At 48.6% G+C, this 22,255-nt stretch overlaps 1 protein-coding gene across 5 annotated transcripts in view; it reads right to left on the bottom strand.

The window, feature by feature from the left end:
* LOC149327865 (uncharacterized) overlaps positions 1–22,255 on the bottom strand; it is a 465,648-nt gene that overhangs the window by 193,977 nt on the left and 249,416 nt on the right. Inside the window, exon 1 of one of the 5 annotated variants that reach the window (XM_089563924.1) lies at positions 3,181–3,273. The exons of the other annotated variants lie outside the window; for them this stretch is intronic. Coding sequence (XP_089420050.1) covers positions 3,181–3,231 — 51 coding nt within the window. The 5' untranslated portion in view covers positions 3,232–3,273. Of the gene's footprint in view, positions 1–3,180; positions 3,274–22,255 lie in introns of those variants that run through there. 5 annotated transcript variants of the gene reach the window in all.

Below are 22,255 nucleotides of genomic sequence, written 5' to 3' on the forward strand. Positions count from 1 at the left end.
GTGCTCATTGACTGTGAGATGATACTGCAGCATTGTCTAGCAGGTGGCGCTCTGAATAATTTTTTTTTTTGTGAGTGCACAGAGTTGTATCCCTCTAGGAAAAAAGAGTAGCCCCAACTATCCCGGAAACGTGCCATAAATCCTGGCGCCCAGTGGTGGTCTAAGCGCTAGTACTGTATACTTCCTTCGTCCCCTGTCAGTCCTCGCAGTTCCTTCCCAAGATGACAAACGATGTTGTCCAATTAGTTATTTAAGCGAAATTCAAGACTCTTGAGGTCTCATTAGGAGCAAATAATGGGGGGCGCCTCGCAACATTATGCTAGCTTGTATGACTGATGTGATATTGCCTACTTAAATCACATGGCCAGTGGTGAGGAGTCGACATTATATCGCAATTACCTCTTCGGTACTTCTCACAAGTTGGTGCAAAATTTGTTTGCACTGGAAGGGCCAAGAATGTGAAAACGTCTCCAGGCCACAACAGAGTCCGCTTCTTCTGAGCTTGTAGTGGATCATTTGCGAAATATTCGAAGCCCTAAATCTGCGCAGAGTGAGAAGGAATCTTCTTTTTTTTCATGATGACCTTGGTAGCTTATAGACGTCGTAAGTGTCCTGATATACAGCTCAAAAGTAGATCGTGCGGCTTGGAGGTTTTTTACCAGTCCTGCACATTTCGTATACCGGCAACGAGCTTTCGATGTAGGCCTTCTGGCTCAACAGAGTTAGTAGACTTACTTTAGAGCAAAAGCTTTGGCTGCAGTACCATAAACTGCACCCTCTCCACAGTCTGGCTAACCGGAACAGAAACGAGCACGGTAACACCTCTTGATAGCCTGCCGCCATTCCTTGGAGCAAATAAAGGGCGTACGAATCTGGCGACATATTCTCTAGATTACGTGATTCCGACTGGTAGTGTAATGGCCGCTGTCACCGTGGTACTTACAAGGAGCCTTTCCGGAATGATTTTTAAAGTCACAATGCTTGGAAGTGCAAAAATATTTCTCTTAACCTGGTTCAAACGCTTGTTGAAGCAATAGGTAGTTAATTTTGCAGTTAATTTTCTACAAGCAATTTAGCGGTACCATGATGACATCGCATAAAGTCATATGCGCCTCTCCCTCCGTTTTCAAGTCCCTATTCGACTCGAAGATTCGATTCAAAAGATTGGATTGGATTGAGTCCACGCAACCTCTAAATAGACACCGTAGGACGGCCACCGTGGTGTTGCAGGGTGTCAACAGAGTTCGCAGGGTGAGGTCATTTCCCAAAAGCTGTGCTCACTGTTCATTCTGTGACCGCACCACTGAACGTGGCAGATAGTTTAAAAGCGACGTGGATTTAACGGAGACGACGTCAATTATTGCGTGGGTGCGCGGGCCCGCGTTATGGTTCCCGCTGAAATGTCGACGTGTGACAACCTCAATAAAGAGGCGACAATGCGCATTATACTAATGCGATTTCGACGCGGAATAAATAGATTTTCACAACGGCGTAAGCATAAGTGCTAGAGCATTCGACGTAGCAAACCGCGCATAATTTCGGAATCAAAATACGGAGGCAGACTGCGACGTGCGGGCGTATACAAGGCTTGTAAATCAATGCAGCTGTAATGTCAGCCAGCAAACTGAGGAGATACTGAATTCAGGGCTCATTAGGGGGCGTTGCATGCATCATATCTTTCCTTATTAGTGATAGTAAAAGAGAAAAGAAAAAGTAAAGCGATAGCAAAATAAAAAAATCTTTTTAAGTACTGCCTGTGCCCGGCATTTGAACCCACGTAAATAGATGCACAGTTGCATGACAGTGACGGAAGAGGCAATTGCGTTGTTTGTGGAGAAATGTTTCAGATGCATCCGTTGTTTTCAATCGCAAGACTTTTGAATGAAACAACCTCCTTTGGCCCATTCATGGTGCTACACACGGCCAGCAGCGAATTATCGACCTAAATATAGACCCTTGGAGCGCAATGACAGAGGTATGGAGGATGTTCCATCCAAAGTGCGCCGATGGTTTGAAAAGAAAACAGAGAAGGTTGCGGGGGTGAAACTGAAACAGTATTGTTGGCTGTAGCAGGCAGCTGACTGGTGCATCATTCACCCGAAACCATAAATAGTTGAATGTAATATAATACGTTTTCCTTCCGATTTTTTTTTTTGTTTTTACCTTCCGATGACATTACCCATACAGAGACACTTCTGTTTCACTGATGCAGCTTGCCTTAATTATTTCAGTCCACCGTTCTTTTGGAGGCGCGGCCAAAGTAGTAAAATTTTCATATCGCATAAGCTAACGCGAAAGTTGTTATGTAAGATAAAGACGCTGCTATACGGAATAAAGGCTCTGCTATGTTATTCCATCTGAGCAGCGTCTACTCATGCAGTTCAGCACAGATTCGAGCTGGCTGCCCGAATTGCAGATTCAGGTTCATTTTCAATGGTGACGAGAAGCGCAAGCAACCATTAATATAAACAGACAGTTTTCGGAAGCAGTCTTGCTCTGTTCCTGCATTCCTGTAAGAAAACTCCGACCAAGTAAGTTGCTCAGGCAGCGTGTCAGCTTCACCCGCTTTCTATTCGTCTGCACCAGAAGTTCCTCTCGAAGCCGCAAGAGCGGCGCCACTGTCGCGTCGCACGCTCATTGCAGATACCGCATTATTGCAGCGATAGTTATTCTCGGGGATTCTCTTGTTTGTCAATGGAAGCGTTGTCTACTTAGGACTAGTTCATAATAAGCGCATTTGGGTCCGCGAGGGGGCAAGGACACAAATGGTTGCATCTGCTTTCACGTAACCCGCACACGTGGGCGCCATAATGGTCACGTGGGCAGGGGGCGCTCTCGACAATGTGACGGCTGTGGTCACGTGATGAGCTCTACCCGGGGGGGGGGGGGGGGATTGTCGTACCGCTAATACTGTCACCAATCACTATCATCCAAGGACAAGCAGAAGTGCCCGTGTAGTGTTTTGACCTTAGTTGCCGCAAAGTAAGGACCACCATTATAATGGAGCAGAAAGACTTGCGAAATCAGTGAGGAATTTCCTCAGACTGAAGCACCATATCATTGGTGTGCGGACTCGGCGTTCCTCGGATGGGAGGTAAACTTTTTCGGTGTTGTCATCAATTTTACGTGTGGAGGATGGCCCCTATATACATGGCGACGAAGACAAGACAACCCACTCACCCGGATGCCACTTGTCCGCTGTACGCACGGGCCTTGGAGGGTGCAAATCATCGCTGCTGAGGTGCTTCCCGAACGACGCGCCGGTTACCACACTGAGGCGTTGTTTAGACACGGCGACACCACCCCCAGACGTGCATACGCTTGCGCGAGTTTCTTGCTGTCTGAGAGAACGCGCGCCTGCGTCTTGACGCAATTATAAAGCGCTTTCGATTTTGAAAAAAATAAAAGTAAAAATTGAAATCAGAAGAACCGCTCGGCATGCAAATGTAACGTTGATCAGCTACCGCGATCCGGCAAAATGTCGCCGCCGATTGTCACTCGTCGGCTTGTTCCGCATCCTAATTGCAACCGCACGTGGACGCTCGCCGACAACCGCGCCCTAAACAGTGCAGGACAAGCAAAGATACTTCCAGCTGCGTGGCCGCATTAAGCATGCCGCGCAATGCGGCGAGATTGGCATTGCCTTGATTTGTCAAGTGGTTGTCGGTGCTCTAGTCTTGTTTTCTTAATTCGTTGCTTATTTTTTTGCGTCTTTTCATTTTATTTATACTTTTTCTACGAAATCTGCGTATGTGGGGTATAATCGCGGCAGGCACTCCCTGTCCGCTCCCTTTAAAGACGTATTTCGGCAGAATTCAAGCTCTGTCTCGCATGGAGTGTTCCAGGAATTGTTAAACATAATATCTGTTCCTGAATAAGTTCCTTGATCACTAGGCGCTTGGCGCAAACAGCGGCATCTAAAGGTATGTAAAGAGCGGATGTCTCGCAGATTTGCATGCTTCCGAGGAAACCGCGGTTGCACAGGATATAATAACACGTGGTCGGGGGATGTCGAGCCTACAGTGTTCTTCACATTCGGTTTGACTGCAGCGCCTAATATTTGTAATCGCTACTTCTAGTTGGTCAAGGTTTTGTCTAGGTCGTCGACTGAGGATAACCAAGGCAGCGAGCCGTAATGAAACAATACCTCCACGAAAGCTGTTACGGTATAGATTCTATCCGCTAATTTTTGCCCACTGCGTCTAGAAAAGAGGCACCGAAAGCATCGATGGAACGTCCGGCCGCTAAATGGTGCCTTCAGCTGACGTAACCATAAAACTTGAGACGCGAAACTATGTTACGTCTTTCGTACCATGGCATTCGTTTATCATCCAAAGCACCGTTAGCCGGTTCAGGTATACGAAGAATGAAATTGAACGGGAATAAAAAAACCAACACGCTTCTTGAAGAGGAGTCAGTGTACCGCAAGTAGTAGGAGCGAGATGCGCAGGCAAGTTCAACGAAACTGGGTCTTTTTGCTTTGTTGTGTCCCAAAGGCATTTCTAAATTTTCAGCATTGTTAGCGATTCCGGGATCTGCGTCTACCAAGAAAACTGTATAATGGGCGCAGCGTACGCAAGAGAAGTATTAGGAGTTTAATGAGGACATGCATTTATTCCTGTGAGGCCTTGGGCCCGCATTGCCAACGCTGTCGTCTTCTGTCTCGCGATATTTGCTCCAGGACATAAAAATTCAGGGGCGCACTTTGTCGACCTAAAGTGCGGTGAGGCGAAAGCTTTAAGCGCGGAGTTGCTGTTTGTGTCACTGATGTGTTATGTTAAGCTTCCCCTCTGAGCGAAACGCGACAGCGTCTTGCAGCGCTGCCAGGGGGTCCACAAAACGCCATCGCCCGTTCGGTTCTGCGCCTTGCTCGTCGGTAAATTGGTTTTTGAGGAAAGGAAAAGTATCTGTCTCGCATACCTCGGTGGACACCTGAACCTAGCCGTAACGGAAACGGAGGAAGATGGGAGTGAACGAAGACACCTTATTCACTAGACGCGCCTTTGTTCATTCCAAACAATCGAGCTGGCATGGCGGAGTGGTTAGCGTGCTCGTCTCGCACTCCGGAGACCGGGGTTCGATTACCGAACTCGATGAATTTCCTACTCGGTTTTATTTATTTATCTGGCCTGATTAGAAAGGTTAATTCGGATAATTGGGTGATTAAGCAATTAACTAAACTCATTATCACTTACTTGGAGTATCACTACACAATCCCTTTAATTGGTTCCATGGTTACTAGCCAAAGTACAATTAACTCCGTTTGAAATTCGCGCACTGTGACGTCACGACCGTTTCGACCAATTGAAAACCTTGCGTGGGCGTTCCATATAGGCCCCGTCTTTCTTGCGTAATCACTATCGAATCCCAGCTAGCGGTGATTTTCCGCGTTACTAATTGTATAAAAACCATTAATGTTTTTCCACCTCCTCTCCTTGATTTCATATATTCGTAGCAAATTCCCAAGGTGCATTTACAGCGAATAGCTGTTACAGGGAGCTCAACCGTGATGACCCTCAGTGATTCGTCCCCACAGCCGGGGCGGGGACGGATAGAGAGCGTTCAGGGGGTGGTCACGTGATTGGTCTCTTAGCAATTTCAATGAGCTCGAGGCTCCTCACTCGCCCGTGGACGCTTCGTCTTCTTTGGGGCTCAGAGTGGAGGTCGCGCAGGCGTGGATCTCCTTCACCTGGCATACGCGGGATCGTCAGATCAGCCACAGTCAGCAGCCGAGATTCGGCGTGCTCACCAGCGTGAGAAGCGTCGACATCGGCAACTAAACATCATTGCCAGATGAAGGTAGCTTATTCTCGGGGGCGTCGCAAGCGTACGAGGGAAACAATCAGCCTAACTGCCTCCTTGGCCGTCCCAACCGGGCTTGTGCTCCAAACGGTAGTCTCAGGCATCGTTGCGGTTGGAACATGTCTCTACGTTATCCTTTTCACTGCAGGCGGTAAATATGTTTTCATCTGATGTAGCCACCGCGGTGGCTCAGTGGTTATGGCGCTCGGCTGCTGACCCGAAAGACGCGGGCTCGATCCCGGCCGCGGCGGTCGAATTTCGACGCAGGCGAAATTCTGGAGGCCCGTGTACAGTACGATGTCAGTGCACGTTAAAGAACTCCAGGCGGTCGAAATTTCAGGAACCCTTCACTACGGCGTCTCTCATAGCTTGAGTTGCTTTGGGACATTAATACCTGTAAGCCACAAACCGCAAACGTTGCCGGGCATGCGACCAAGTTCGAAAAAAAAAACGAAAAAAATAACCTGGCTTCAGAAAAAGAAAGGACAAGGGTCCTAATGACTGTCCGCGTAGTTGGCATTTCAAAGTGGGTCAGCAGCTAATTCGTGGAACATTAAACGCGATCATAAACCTCAGTTTGTCTTCAGAGCTCAGTTTCAACGGTCACAATCGTTTAATCGTCGTAATACAGCCATCGTTTACACAGGATAGAACACGTATCATGGAATGCAAATTACAATGGTTAGTTTCCTTCATCTACATTGCGTCATGTGTGCCACCATTTCTCAGAAACTAAGTGCAAGTCTGACTTTTTTTGTACACCTGGCAAAAAGGGCCGTCACGAAGCCGAGGCATGCATGCCATCTGCGCACGCCTTGCTCGTCAACGTTCTGCTTTCCGAGAAAAACACCAGAGTCCACGTGTCTTCCTTTAAAGCGTTTTTTTTTTGTCACGGTACATGCGAACCACGTCGTGTGAAATACGTATAGCTTGAAACATTGGAACGTGCAGGTTTATAACAGGCTGCCAAAAGCCATCCCGCCACACCGTTTATTAGAGATGTCAGGTAGGGTGCCTCGATACAAGTGCCTTGAACCAGCAACGAGGGGCCTATTCTCTGTATTTCATTAAAGAGTCTCTCTCTCTCTCTTTCATACTCTAAACAGAAAGGACTATAAAAAGAGTAATTTGTCCTGATGAGCACTCCCTTTTATGAAAGGGAGTGAGCTACAGCCCAGATTACTCGCTTTTTACACACATATGGGCGTATTTATGCTTAGAGTGTATAGTGCCAGGAATCCCTCGTTTGCCACGAGTCGACCAAAACCGGCTTCAGTGCAACTCATTGGGCTCCTGTGGAGTGATACTTGTAGTTCGCCTCCAACATGCTCGAAACCAGACGTCCGTGGTCATCATCATCATAAAAAACAAAAACAAAAGAATCACGCTATTCTCGACATCTGTTACAATTTCGATGTTCTCCTTAGAAAAAAAAAAAAATCTGCGACAGCTTAACGGGAGCGAAGGAGCCGCTTTTAACGCAAGACTGTTAGTACCCCAGTTTCTGAAAAAAAAAAAAAAAAAATTGTCCGGCGTCAGCGTTGGCGACCGTTTGAAGCCTCGCAGCCTCGAGCGACTGGATCATGCTTATAGAATGTGGCGTCTGCCATATGCGTCACGTGACCTTGTGACGTCATCGCAACTTGCCCACCGTGGCAGGTGGTAGTTAAATGAATGACTGGCCGCGACAGGTCGCTATGGAATATCAACCTGGGTCTCTCAAGCCGCACCGGTGGCTGTGTGTGAAACCTCCACCTGCCGGGGCAGTGGCGCATCGCTTAACCGCTGCAACACTGCCCCAATTCCGCATACGTGAGAATCAATCTATTAACGATATCGTGCCATACCCTTAAGGCTGAGCTTAAGTGTGACCTCCATTTTTTTTAGCAGATTACAGCGCATACAAGCGCACCAGCCATCTGCATAGCAGTGGATACACATGCTGCAACAAGCTCATATGCAAGAGGGGTTCTCAAGACGAGTTATGATTATCAGTCGAAAATATCTGCCAGACACACATCGTGCAGTTTCGCACCTGACAGAGCAGCAATATGCAGGATGGAATTTGTGCAGCTCATTGAAAACCAAGGGACGGAGTCCATTAATGGCTAACGCTCATAATTTATGCAGCATCGAGGTTTTAACCTTCTTTTGGGACTCCGGGTTCCACAAAATGAGATCACACTATGACTAAAACACCCGTTTCGTGTTGAGAACGGCCCAACAGGGCCCGTGCATCAGGATTCGGCCCGATGACTGGCCCGAAACTGTTTTTATGCGAAGCATATTACTAGAGCTACACTACAGCCCGTCGAGCGCGGCGGTGGAGCTACCATTGACCTTTAGCGTGACCACGTGACACCACGTGACAACATGACGTCACAGCAGAGGAGAGATGGGCTGCCGGCTCGCGCGGTCGGCCGCGGCGGTGGAGGCTCCACATCAGAGGCGCTGCAGCTGACCACGTGACGCTACAGCAGCGGTATAAAGCTGAGCTTGACTCGCTCTCCGGGCACTTACACGAGGCGGCCAGGCGTTGGGATGCCGCCTAGAAGCAGGGCTGATTTGAACGAGAAGCGAAAGCTTCAGCGTGCCACAGAGACCGATGAAGAGCGGGATGAACGTCTGGCTAAGCGGCGTGCTCAATATGCGGCTCGGCGACAACGTTCTACAACAACTGAAGAACAAAGCGAGGAACTTTACCAAGCCTAGCCATCAATATGCTTCGCATCTGACTAGGCTTAACCTTAGCTAAGCCTCAGCCATTTTTTAGCTGAATGTCGCGCCTCCCGCGGCGCATATATATAAGCTGCTCGCGTCATCTCGAAGCGTGGATGTACTGGAGAAAGATAAGGTTCGGGGTGCCACCAATAGCTAACTTCCAGAATCATAGGGGGCGCCTCAGTCTGCGTTTACCGTCCTGTCAAGGTGCGCTTTCGTCGCGAAGGGTATGTATGGCCCCGGTAACCATCAGCTTTCCTACAAATAAAAGTTTTTCACCACCACCATCTGCACCCCGCTCCAGACGCTGGCAACAAGCCATGGTCGGACGCATCAGTCCGTTCTCAGCACGGTACAGTTCCTTAGTTTCCGGTTAAGTAGCCCCACCTAGCGGCGAAATGAAGAAATTGCATGTGAACGAAATCGAACACAATGAAAAGCGCTCATTCTCATCGGGTCTGAGCCGCAATGTATAAGCTGCGTCTTTGAACATAAAACAAAGCAATCCCCATCCCTTTGTTCGGAATATTTTATTTGTCTGCTTTTTTTATACGAATAATAAACACCTCGCAAATGACTACCTTCCTCGGGTTTGTGTAACCTTAAGCTTGGATTATTTGATGTTTTGGAATCCAAATTGTTTCTTAAAAAGCTGCTAGAGGAGACTAGAGGCGACGGCGGTAGTTAGGGTACTGTACCATTCAGAGAACGGAATGACGAGAATTAACGGCACTACTGTCTACTACGAGTGTTTTACGTTTTAGATTGCATTTCATATACTTCTGTGCCAAAATCTCCAGTTAGCAAACTGTCAGACGTGCTGAAAGACGAAACCGCAATTTGGTGTACTGTACCGTTGAGAGACTGGAATTGCGTTGATCGCATATTTGTTCAGAGTTTCGTGATTGACATAGTGCAAACGACCTAATTTTTGCGGTTTTCGTGAATCGCACGAAACTCTAAAAAAACTGGGTCCCGTGAATAGCTTCTCGTAAATTTTCACACACACACACACACACACACACACACACACACACACACACACACACACACACACACACACACACACACACACACACACACACACACACACACACACACACACACACACACACACACACGCGCGCGCGCGCGCGCACACACACAAATGAGCTGGTGAGATCAGCGCATTCCTTCAGTTGCAATTTGTTAATTTCTATCTCCAATATACTTTACGCGAATGAATGCCGGAAGCCGCAATTCACGCTCACTCAACGACATTCATTTCACACATTTACGCAATACCTGCCAAAGCGTATCCGTCCCGCTTAGCGTTTACGTCCGCTGTGCGTTGCCCTTTATCCAACACCTCCTGTACGCAAGCCCGGAAAATCTGGACAAACGCTTATAGTTTGCACGGCTGCCACTATGTACTGCGTGGCGCTGGACACTCAAAATCAGCGCGGGAATTTCGAGCTTGCACTACGCCCCAATGACTTCCTATGGCCGTCGGTAATAGATGGTGTGAGCACAAGAAGCACATTGTTACGAAGAAGAGGAAGCTGGCAGTGGCGCGGGACGAAGCGCTCGCGCTAGGCCAGCGGCCATTACATCATCTCTTATCCATCGTTAATCACGCCTCATTCTTCGGCTGGCCGCCACGTAACATTTGGTGGAGGTGCGGGGTAAATCCATCTCTGCTTCTTGGTTCTTTGCTTGCGTAGCTTTTACGGGTGAATCAGCGCCGTTAGGGTGAGCCGCTGGACTGTCCTGCGGAAGAGCAGTGAGGAGAGCTTTAAGTCCCGTCTTTGCCACTTTACCGGCGTCGGCGTGATCCATGGACTCATAGGACTGCTCCACCCAGACGTGGGGGCGCGCCATTGCATCACCGGGATGCTCCATTGCCTGACGGCGGTGCTCAACTGAGCTACAGTGCTGCTCGGCTAAGTCGTGGAGCTGCTGCACTGAGCCATGAAGATGCTCCACAGCGGAGTAATGGCTGTGCTGCTCCGCAGCGGAGTCAAGGGGGTGCTGCTCCACAACGGAGCCGTAAGGGTACTGCTCCACAGTGGGTCCATGACGATGCAGCTCCAGAGTGTTCTCTTGGGGGCACTCCGCAGTGGAGCGATGAGGGCGCCTCAATGAACCATGAGTGCCCACGGCGTCACTGGTGTTAACTGGGTCGCTGGACTTGACTTGGCCGTGACAGCTTACTTGGTCGTGAGTGTCTTTTGGATCATTGGAGTCCCCCGGGTCACGAAGATCCAGAGAGCCATGTAGGTCACCATTGAAATGCTTGTCTTCGAGCTCCATCGTGGGTCCATGTCGGTGCAGAGTGTTCTCTTGGGGGCACTCCGCAGTGGAGCGATGGGGGCGCCTCAATGAACCATGAGTGCCCACGGCGTCACTGGTGTTAACTGGGTCGCTGGACTTGACTTGGCCGTGACAGCTTACTTGGTCGTGAGTGTCTTTTGGATCATGGGAGTCCCCCGGGTCACGAAGATCCAGAGAGCCATGTAGGTCATCGCTGAAATGCTTGTCTTCGAGCTCCATCGTGGGTCCATGTCGGTGCAGAGTGTTCTCTTGGGGGCGCTCCGCAGTGGAGCGATGGGCACGCCCATGGGCACAGGCGCGCCCAGCATTCGATGCATTAACGGTTCCCCGTAGCCGTAGCTGGAAGCGACGTCGACGCTGGCTCCCGGCTTGCAGCTCAAACAGGCACGCCCAGCATCCGATGCATTAACGGTTCCCCGTAGCCGTAGCTCGACGCGACGTCGACGCTGGCTCCCGGCTTGCAGCTCAAACAGGCACGCCCAGCATCCGATGCATTAACGGTTCCCCGTAGCCGTAGCTCGAAGCGACGTCGACGCTGGCTCCCGGCTTGCAGCTCAAACAGGCACGCCCAGCATCCGATGCATTAAGGGTTCCCCGTAGCCGTAGCTCGAAGCGACGTCGACGCTGGCTCGCGGCTTGCAGCTCAAACAGGCACGCCCAGCATCGATGCATTAACGGTTCCCCGTAGCCGTAGCTCGAAGCGACGTCGACGCTGGCTCCCGGCTTGCAGCTCAAACAGGCACGCCCAGCATCCGATGCATTAACGGTTCCCCGTAGCCGTAGCTCGAAGCGACGTCGACGCTGGCTCCCGGCTTGCAGCTCAAACAGGCACGCCCAGCATCCGATGCATTAACGGTTCCCCGTAGCCGTAGCTCGAAGCGACGTCGACGCTGGCTCCCGGCTTGCAGCTCACAGGCACGCCCAGCATCGATGCATTAACGGTTCCCCGTAGCCGTAGCTGGAAGCGACGTCGACGCTGGCTCCCGGCTTGCAGCTCATACAGGCACGCCCAGCATCCGATGCATTAACGGTTCCCCGTAGCCGTAGCTCGAAGCGACGTCGACGCTGGCTCCCGGCTTGCAGCTCAACAGGCACGCCCAGCATCCGATGCATTAACGGTTCCCCGTAGCCGTAGCTCGAAGCGACGTCGGCGCTGGCTCCGGTGCTCGGTGCCCGACATCCGTACCACACTCGCCGCAGCCGCACCCCGGATGAGTGTAGAACACCTGACCACTTCACCACCTTGCCACTTGATGATGATGATGATGTCCTCAGGCTGAATGGCACATACCCACAGCGGGGGATTGGCCAGTCTGCCCTGGAAGCCATCTTCTTCTTCTTCTTGTCCACATGAAAATGGCACATACCCACGCGGGGGGATTGGCCAAAGTACGGTGGTGAATGCCAGGAAGGTATATGCGCGGGGAAAGAAAAACATCGCCGAATCACCCATTTCTTCGTCCATGTCTTCTGTAGTTTACGACCGGGACGATCGCTCGGTGGCCCCGGGTAATGTAACGAAGACGAAGCTGGCAGTGGCGCGGGACGGAGCGCTCGCGCTAGGCCAGCGGCCATTAAATCATCTCTTGTTCATCGTTCATCACGCCTCATTCTTCGGCTGGCCGCCACGCAACAATATTTTAGGTTAGATTTTTGCGGCGGTGAGGAAGAGTCGGTCGTGATTATCACCATGCAAAGCTGGGAATGGGAAGAAGCATTGCTATGTGTTATTTTTTTATGTCGTACTACACGTCGCAAGTATGGGGCATGTCGTAGTGCTTAGGCAGGTTCCTGTCTCAGAAAACCCGCGAAGCTTGCAAATTCAAGGAAAACAGGGGAGCACTAAGAATACGAAACTATACTGCCTGGAGAAATGCAACCCGCGAAGGAGGCTAACTCCGAGTTCAGCCGGTGTAGTAAAATTATGGACTCACGAGAAAATGACATCGAGTAAAGTAATTTAATACTGTGACAAAATGGACGGCGGGATCTTTCACGGGAAAGACGGCATCAAGCACACCTTCTACGTTTTTGTTGTTTAAACATTACGGACAGCAGCGTCTTTAACACGATGGCGGCTGATGGACGCACTATTTTCCGTCTGTATACACAGTGCAAAGCCTGAAGTGTAGAGGTATGCGGTGAGGTGCAGTGTTCGATCCCCAGTGCAACCAGGTATTCATCTGTCTGGGTCCAAGCTTTCTGCTGGCCTGGTTATTGGCTACTCTGGGAGTGAGGAAATGCTTAGATGGTTTGGTTTGATTTCATAGGGTTTTACGTCCCAAAGCAGCTCAGGCTATGAGGGACGCCGCAGTGAAGGGCTCCGGAAATTCCGACCACCTGGGGTTCTTTAACGTGCACTGACATCGCACAGAACACGGAGCTCTAGAATTTCGTCTTCATCGAAATGCGACCACCGCGGCCGGGATCGAACCCGCGTCTTTCGGGTCAGCAGCCGAGCGTTATAACCACTGATCTACCGCGGCGGGTCTTTGAGTTTACTGCGCGCTGACCATAAACGCGGAAGCCATAGCGCTATTGAGCTAAGCTACCTTTACGCGTCCTTGGATTCAAGTAATCATCATCATCTTGCTCGCATTCGAACGGTTCAAAGCGCTTGTAAAATATCCCGTCACCATGTTATCATGGTACAGGGAGCTACGTTTATCGCGCGCAGTGTAACGTGTGTCGGGAAGCAATGGCTGTTATTCAATTAAGGCAAGCAAGCAAAATCAAGTTGGTTTGGTTTGGTTTATGGGGTTTAACGTCCCAAAGCGACTAAGGCTATGAGAGACGCCGCAAAATCAAGTAGTGATGACATATACGGCGCACCGCGAAAGCTTTGTTCGATAAAGAACTCTGCGAGAGTGTAATAAACCAAACTCCGATTTGCTGAAGCCGTATGCGGTTGTCGACAACACACTTAACGAGGCAGATCAATTTTTGACGCGCTCGGAAATTACGTTATGACAATCATCATCATCGTCATCATCATGATCATCATCACCATCAAATCTGCGTCCACTGCGCGCCAAATGCGCCTCTTCCTGATCTCCATTTAACCCTGTCCCGTACTAGCTGCGGTCACCTAATTCACGAAAACTTCCTAACCTCATCCTCCCCCTTCCTCATCCCGAACCTCTCCCGTCGCCTGCTACATTTGCATTTTCTTGGAGTCCACTCCGTTACTCTGAAGGACTATCAGTTATCTCGCCTTCGCATCACATGCCCTGCCTATGCTCATTTTCTTCTCCGTCTAATTGATTTCTTGGGAAAATAACGTGCGCATAATCGGAAGACGTATATGTACTCACTCAACGATAAATTTCTGCTCACATATAAACGTTCAAAATGTCAGCACAAGAGTACGCTCTTTCGATGTCACAGCTTAGTGCAAAGTTTATTCGCCTTCACACGAAGCCGCATGCGGCGCTTAGAGAATGAAGGCAAGGGGCCATTTTTTTTATAATGAGCTTGTTTCCTTGGTAGCGAGTTTTACGGTGCCTGCGCTGGCATCTCTGTTTGACCTACTAAACGCTGAAACAAGCACGTCAAACGCTGAAGACGCTTTATGTCGCGGCCGTTCGAGCCTTCTAATCACAGATTTTCGCGCGCGTTGTCTGTGAGGTTTTTTTTCTCCTCACACGTTATGCACAAAGTTCATGCTACAAAAATTGTTCCACTGGCGAATACACTTGCAGATATCTACAACTTCCGAATTGAAAACCACCGGGCATGTTTTAAGGCGAAAGCCTTTAATGGCACATACTGTCGTCCGTTAACAAAGCGTATCACACGCGTATAACTCGGGAACTAAAAAATGATATAAGAAAACCAATGGTTGGTTCAAATAGAGAAGAAAAAAAATGAACCCAGAAGCCATGCTTGATTACAGTAGAGTCATTAGTTAATTAATTACAGGCAAAAATATCGAAGTTGCGTCGAAATAGCGCGGACGTCGATATAGCCACGGAAACGGTGTGACGTCACATCCACCGGAAGTCGTCACGGCATACTAAAAATTGTCAAATGGTCAGAAAAACGTCGGATTTGTGTCAAATTAGATAGGAAAATGTGTAATTAAGCCTAATTAACACAAGACAATTTGGGTATCGATATAGCCAAGGGAACGGTGTGACGTCACAATCACCGGATGTCGTCATGGCATAGTGTCCTCGGCTTCCGCCTCTGAACACTTTAGTTGCCAAAGTGTCCTCGCACTTTTAATTCTCAAATTACGATTCAGTTATGTCGCGAAACACATGTACTCCTAAGCGCGCTACACCTGAACCACGAGCAGCACTGTTTCGAGGTTACTTATGTATGAGTAATGTAGAGTAACTGAGAAAAAAAAAACTGCCAAATCCGTGGATTTTCTTCTAAGTCCTCCAGCGTGGCTTGCACGTATTGTCGGAAGTGATATTTGGTGTGTACGGCGCGAGCTTCGACTATACAGCAGCGCCACGTTACGGACAGTACTGCGCCGAAACCATTTCCTCCATGGCCGAAACAGCCAAATGGAAGACGGTGTATATCTGCAGGCACGCCGCTTTCTTCGTTTCCATCTGTCGGACTCATGCTTATAGAAAATGCCGAATAATTGCGAGAACACTTTGGCAACTGAAGTGTTGAGAGGCGTTTAGCCGAGGACACCATGCCGTGACGACTACCGGTGGAGGTGACGTCGCACCGTTCCCGTGGCTATATCGATACCCTAATTGTACACGTTTCGGTGACCTTAAGTGTTAATTACGCTTAATTACACCTTTTCCGATCTAATTTGACACAAATTCAACGTTTTCCCGACCATTCTGCGAACATTTTCACTACGGCGTCACGACTTCCGGTGAATGTGACGTCACACCGTTCCCGTGGCTATATCGACGTCAGCGCTATTTCGACGCAATTTGGATATTTTTGCCTACAATTAATTAACTAATTAGTCTACAGTCATCAAACTTGGTGTCCAGGTTCATTTGTTCCACTCCTATCTGAAGCAACCATTGGTTTTCTTCTATCTTTTTTAGTTCTCGAGTTAAACGCGTGTGACACGCTTTGTTAACGGACGACAGTATGAGCCATTAAAGGCTTTCGCCTTAAGATTTGTAGCTGCGATGCAGTTTAGTAGCAGTTCGCTGGTGATAACTTCTTAGAAGAACTTTCTTTCCCTCGCTCGCATAGATTTAAAGCGTTACCGCCATAGACAATCGAACCCACGGCCCAGCGGTAAAGCTGGTTGCCTGCGGGCAACTCTTCAGAAAGCACACTACCACTTTCTTTCAAGGCATGATTCAATGAACGCAAACACCACGTATCTTAAACTTGTTGCTTTAGCCGCCGCGGTGGCTCAGTGGTTATGGTGCTCGGCTACTGACCTGATAGACGCGGGTTCGATCCCGGCCGCAGCGATCGAATTTCTTTGGAGGAGAAATTCTAGAGGCCTTGTACTGTGCGATGTAAGTGCGCGTTAAAGAACCCCAGGTGGTCGAAATTTCCGGAGCCCTCCACTACGGCGTCTCTCATAGCCTGTGTTGCTTTGGGACGTTAAACCCCATAAACCAAACTTGTTGTTTTGATTGTGACTTTAAAGGCGCAAAGGAAGGCGGCTTGGCAAAATAATGGCATGGCTAATTCAAAGAGGTGGCGTCAGACATTTTCCAACCAACATCTCTGAATCCTCTAAAGAACTGGTGGCTACGCGGCTACAAGACGATTATTTTGCGGACCATTGTTTTTGTGCTGCTTTGTGAGCGCGTGTTTATTAAGAGTACTTTACATTGCCCCCATAGAGCCTCCTTTTTTACCATGCAATACAGCTCGGTTCGTCTATAGGACTGCCGCCGCGGTGGCTCAGTGGTTATGGTGTTCGGCTGCTGGCCCGAAAAACGCGGGTTCGATCCCGGCCGCGGCGGCCGGATTTCGATGGCGGCGAAATGCTAGCGACTCGTGTACTGTAGGATGTGAGTGCACGTTAAAGAACCACAAACGGCCGAAGTTTTCCGCTGCCCTCCGCTACGGCGTCCCTCCCAGCATAAGGCCGTTAAACTCCATGAAGTATCATGCTTAGGAATGTCGCAAATAAATTACTAAAAAACACGACTCATGAGTTTTGGTGGGACAGGGGACTGCAGAGAGGGTTTTCACCAAGTGGGAAACAGAGGGCCTTCCACTCCAACGTAGCCAGTGGGTTTTCACCACCGCATCCTGGCCCACATTCGAATTCCCGCAAAAAAACAGAAACGCGGAGAGGAAATGGTTTCCACAGGGAAGAAGGACATTGGGGGAAGGAGGGGTAACGAGAGAGGGAGTGAGTCCGGGTGTTTACCGGCCAACGCGTCGTTATTGTTGTTATGACGACTCGAGAGCGCGCATTGTCCATTATTATTTGTGGTCTCGCCGTCTCCTCTCTCTTCCTTCTCTCTCCACCCTCACACGCTGCTTACACCCCCCCCCCTCCCCACCCTTCACCAGTGTACTCGCGCCGACTACTTTGTGGTTCTGCAAGAGCAGAGTTCGCTTTCTTTCATCGCAGTTGTAGTACATCTCTTTCGATTGTTCGTTATGCTCATCTTTCTTCTATTTGCTTCGGTCTCTCTCTCTCTTTGCAGCTGCATTCTTTTCTCCAGCTTCGATCCCCTTCCCCTTCGAACCCCTTCCCCCCCACTAACCCAGTTCCTCACTTCTTCGGTATCTCTTTCTACCGCTATGTTCTCATTATGCTTTTTTAATTTTGCTGTTTCGAAATGCGCACGTTGTGCTTTCCATCACAAACTGCAGTGCAGCTCATGCCAGATGGTTTAGCAGCTCCCCGAGGCAGCGCGACGGCAGCCCTGTGGGCTACAATTCTTTTATTAATTCTGCATCGTTGCCTGTTTTGTTGCTGACATCAAGCACTGTACAAGGTTCCGCTCCATTCCATTTTCCTTTTTTTTTTCTTTTTCTCGATTAAAACAACATGTGCCGCGGTATAGAGGACGATGCCGCCGTGGTCGTCGAACACGTGGCGCAACTCTTTATTGTCTTGTTATTTCTACCACGCAGCATCCTCTTAAGTCCCGACGCCGTCGAGACGAACATTTTGTCAAATCGTTGACCCTTCGCTATTGTTTGGTCCGATGCGTTAGCTAGCATCGTGACCGCGGTCCACACGAAATTGCTGCGAGGTTTTATCGTGTTCGTCGCAAGCCTTAGAGGGGGAAAATGAGGGCTACGGGCTTATATGTATTTTACGCCCGCGTTTAATCTCCCGGACATTAAAAACTGACAACAAAGCAGCGGCCGTGGCTGCGTTGGTCCGGGGACACAAAGACTGAATTCATCCGATATTTCTTGAGTAAAAAGAAAATAAGCTGATAAGGGAAACATAAATCATGAAGTGAAAGATGAAATACAGCGCTACCAAAGGAAAACTGCACAATAGAAGCGTTTTTTTTTTGTTTGTTTACAAACGCAGCGGCAGTTTCTCCGGTGCGAATGGAATTGCTGCCGTAGGTTTTAGGGACAAAAAATGGCCGCGTTGCTTTCCTGGCAACGCAGAATGTTATCCGAATAGAACTTAGGTTCTGCCCTTCGTAAAAATTAACTTCAGACAGTTCATATAGAGCGTCTACAGGCAATCTGTGGACTGTCTTTTAAAGAGGACACCAACCAAACAGAAGGACGAGTAAAAGGAAGGTGCGCATACGGCGGCTACGTTTTTCTCGATTACTTTTTTTCTCGGTCTCTTCGTGTTTGACTGCTTTCCTCTCAAGCTGCTACCAACTAGATTTCGTCTCTCCTGTCTGTTGAAGAAATTATTCCAGGACCCTCCACTACAGCACCTCTTTCTTTCTTTCTTTCTTTCTTTCTTTCTTTCTTTCTTTCTTTCTTTCTTTCTTTCTTTCTTTCTTTCTTTCTTTCTTTCTTTCTTTCTTTCTTTCTTTCTTTCTTTCTTTCTTTCTTTCTTTCTTTCCTTCCTTCCTTCCTTCTTTCTTTCTCTCTTTCTCTCTCTCTTTCTTTCTTTCTTTCTTTCCTTCCTTCCTTCCTTCCTTCCTTCCTTCCTTCTCTCTTTCTTTCTTACTTTCCCTCTTTCTTTCTTTCCTCCTTTCTCTTTTCTTTCACTCCTACCCTGCTCCCTTCCCTTACGGCGCGGTTCAGGTGTCCGCCGAGATATGTGAGACAGATACTGCGCCATTTCCTGTCCCAAAAAAGCCAAACCAAACTACACCTGTCTGCTGAAGTATTTGTGAGCGGGGGAATCAGCCCCATTTGGATAATGTTTGAATTTGGGTAGCCTGTGCATACACCACGCAGTGAATGACCCCGAGGAAATCGAATTTGTGCTCATGTTATCCAGGACGGGATTAATTGGAAAGGTATGGAGGAAGCCTATGTCCTGCAGTGGGAGTAGTCAGACAGATGATGATGATGCTATCCAGAAAAGCTCAAGTGTCAGAAGTTTCACTGTTCTGTTATGGTATATGGGGTTTAAAGCTCTGCAACTGCACATGGGGTGCATGAGGGACGCCGCATAGCGGAGGACTCGGAATTAATTTTCGCCACCTGCTGGGCTCTGTAACGGGCACCGACATCGCACAGCACATGGGCCCCTCGTGCACAAGTCGCCCACAAATCAGCGACTGAGGAAAATTGAGCACAGTACGAGAGAACGCCAAGCTTGGCCAAGTGCTGCTGCAATCGCTGCCACTCATGCCCAACATTCTTGCAGAAATATTTTGAAAATTGGAAAGTTGTAAGATACTGTTATGGAAATATCGAAGTTAATCCTTCATTTTTTTTTTCGTGTGTAGCAAGACCTTTATTTTAAACTATTTCCATCGCTGGCAAGGAGCAGTTAATACTGCCATAGAAAACCAACAGGGAACGCTTCTGACGATAGCAAAAATGTTAACAGCAAAAAAAAAAAAAATGCAAGCCTCTCGAAGGGAGATCTGCGGATATTTTGATTATTATAGTGAAATATTACAATGTATTAAAAAAGTGCGTTCATAAACTGTTTCCCGTTCAAAAACGCTTTTGTCCAGAATTTTTGGCTATGGGAAGAAATGGAACAAATTAGTATAAACAACTGCCGGTCGCTCGCTTGAGTGCGGTAATCATCGAGGCGAATATTTTGGATGGACAACATACGCTTTCATCTGCCTTTAGAGATGACGTCCTACAGTCCCACTCGCATCGACTAAGGTAGCGATGGCGTTTCAGCTAAGGGCGTGCAGCCGCTTTATGTTGACGAAGTACTGTGAAGCGGGAAGATAAACGGAGAGTTGTCAACTAGTGAATACTGAGTTTAGAAAACACAGGGCCCGAGGGAATTTTGCACCTGTGTAGTTGTATCAGCAAAGCGGAAGCCTAGGATTCGTCAGGTTAGCTTTCAGTACAATCATTTGCCTGTTGTACTGAATTTTGTGTAGAAATTATTTCGAAAGCCTTTGATCCCGCGTGCGGTCACTGGTACCTTTCGGAGAGACGTGCCCTGTGCAAGACCCAATGTACGCTGCAAGGACACTTCATATATTCTCTTACGTTTTAGGTGTCCGCAGCATTCGCATTCGCCGTTCTGAACGAGGGCGACAGGCGCCTTAAATTCCGCGGCCGGGAACAGCGCATTCGAGGGATTTAGACGACAACGAGTGAGTTAACATGCTGGAGCCACGTTTTGTCGATCCTTAAACCCTATGTGCGGCAGCGTATACCATTCGACTGATATCTCTCTTCCTCCTCCTTCATCATCATCATCAACCTGACTACGCCCACTGCAGGGCAAAGGCCTCTCAAAAGTCTGTCCCATTAATCCTGTCCTTTGCCAGTTGTGGCCACCGTATCCCCGCAAACTCACCTCACTTTCTACCGCCCTCTGCTACGTCTGCCTTCTCTTGGAATCCAGTCCGTCACACCTTGAGACCATCGGTTGCCTTGTCATCCCATTTGCATCCCCATTTCTTCTTCTTGGTTTCCACTAGGATGTCGTTAACTCCCCTCAGCTCCCTTACTCACTATGCTCTCTCCCCGTCAAAAGGAGGTTAAAAGCGCTTCTCTTGCTCCAACTGAGTTAACCCTGAACGAGGTGCCGAGTCGGCGCCCGAAACGTCGATTTTCTCGTGCGAACCTCATTAACCTTAACCTCACACCTACTAACCTTGCACCTATCATTACTACACCAGAGTGGCCCAAATCCTGTTCTGTCTTAGAGGACGCGTTGCCGGTTCTGATCTCCGTGTAGACACCGAGCCCCAGGCCTGGCTTTTACTACATCAACCTCTGATTTTTTTTATTTCATCTGGTGGAGAATTTCGCGACACAGGATTCGAACCGCGGACCTCTTGCACGCGAGGCGTATTGTCTACCTCTACGCCATCGCTGCATCGTTTCCTACTATCCTTTATAGGAAGTAGGACATTCCTACTATCCGTAAAGGGACCATCTGACGACAACTGCTCGTCTGCTAAAAAAAAAGAAAGAGAATTGATACGTCATGCAATATACACATCGCAGGAGCCTTTTGCGTAGAACATTGAGTCACTCCCATAGCTCAGTATAGTTAAACATAAGGGGCCGCAAAAATTGTTTCCTTGGCAGGTACTATTCGGGTTTGATTCCTGACTCATAGTACGTGTATTACATGCAGGACTTTTTGCTGGGCTAGTTGATTCATTGTAGCATGATTGAAAACAGCGCGAAAGAAGCCGGAAAGCAAAACGGAGAAGGGACAGGAAAGAACGCTGATGCGGGAGAAGACAACTTACAGGAACTATAACGGTGACGTTTATTACTGTCATTTACGCTGATTTTACAATGTTGAGACCCCTGTTTTAGCTAGTTTTACCGGCTAAAAAAAAACAAACAAATACGCAGAAAAACTGCACCAGGGGGCCGAGAGCACCTAATTTTTTCGGGTTTCGGCTTCTCCTGCCCGATTGGCGCAGTCCACTGATCAGTCCGCGCATCGTTTATTGCCCTGCTTGTGACAGGGTTGCTGTGCGCACATGTTCTTCTTCACGCAATAGAGTTTGTAGTCGTAAGCCATCGTCAGTCCTATCTCCCTCTATCTCTGTGTCTCACGTCATTGATTTGTTCTTTTTCTTTTGCGCTGTTCGCTCACCCCGAACTACCTCTCCCGGGCCAGTTTCCGCGAGCGGAAGACTTTCGCGACCTCGTTCGACTCGCGCTAAAAAACACCCACAAGGCGGCGCGTCGCTCGTTCCCGGCCTGCCATAGAATAAAGATATAGCTTCTTCTTTTACACAACCAGGCACTTAGAAACACAGCGACTCCCAGGCTAGTATTGTTTTTACTTTTTTTATTATTTTTATTTTTTTCTATTTGTTTTCATTTTTCTGATTATCAAACTTTTAATTTATTATTATCATTTTTATTTTTTCTGTCTCTCTTTCAGTCAATACAAAATTGAACCATTCCAGAT

Source organism: Amblyomma mixtum, chromosome 10, assembly GCF_055824585.1.
Source record: "Amblyomma mixtum isolate Tamu chromosome 10, ASM5582458v1, whole genome shotgun sequence".
Lineage (NCBI taxonomy): Eukaryota > Metazoa > Arthropoda > Arachnida > Ixodida > Ixodidae > Amblyomma > Amblyomma mixtum.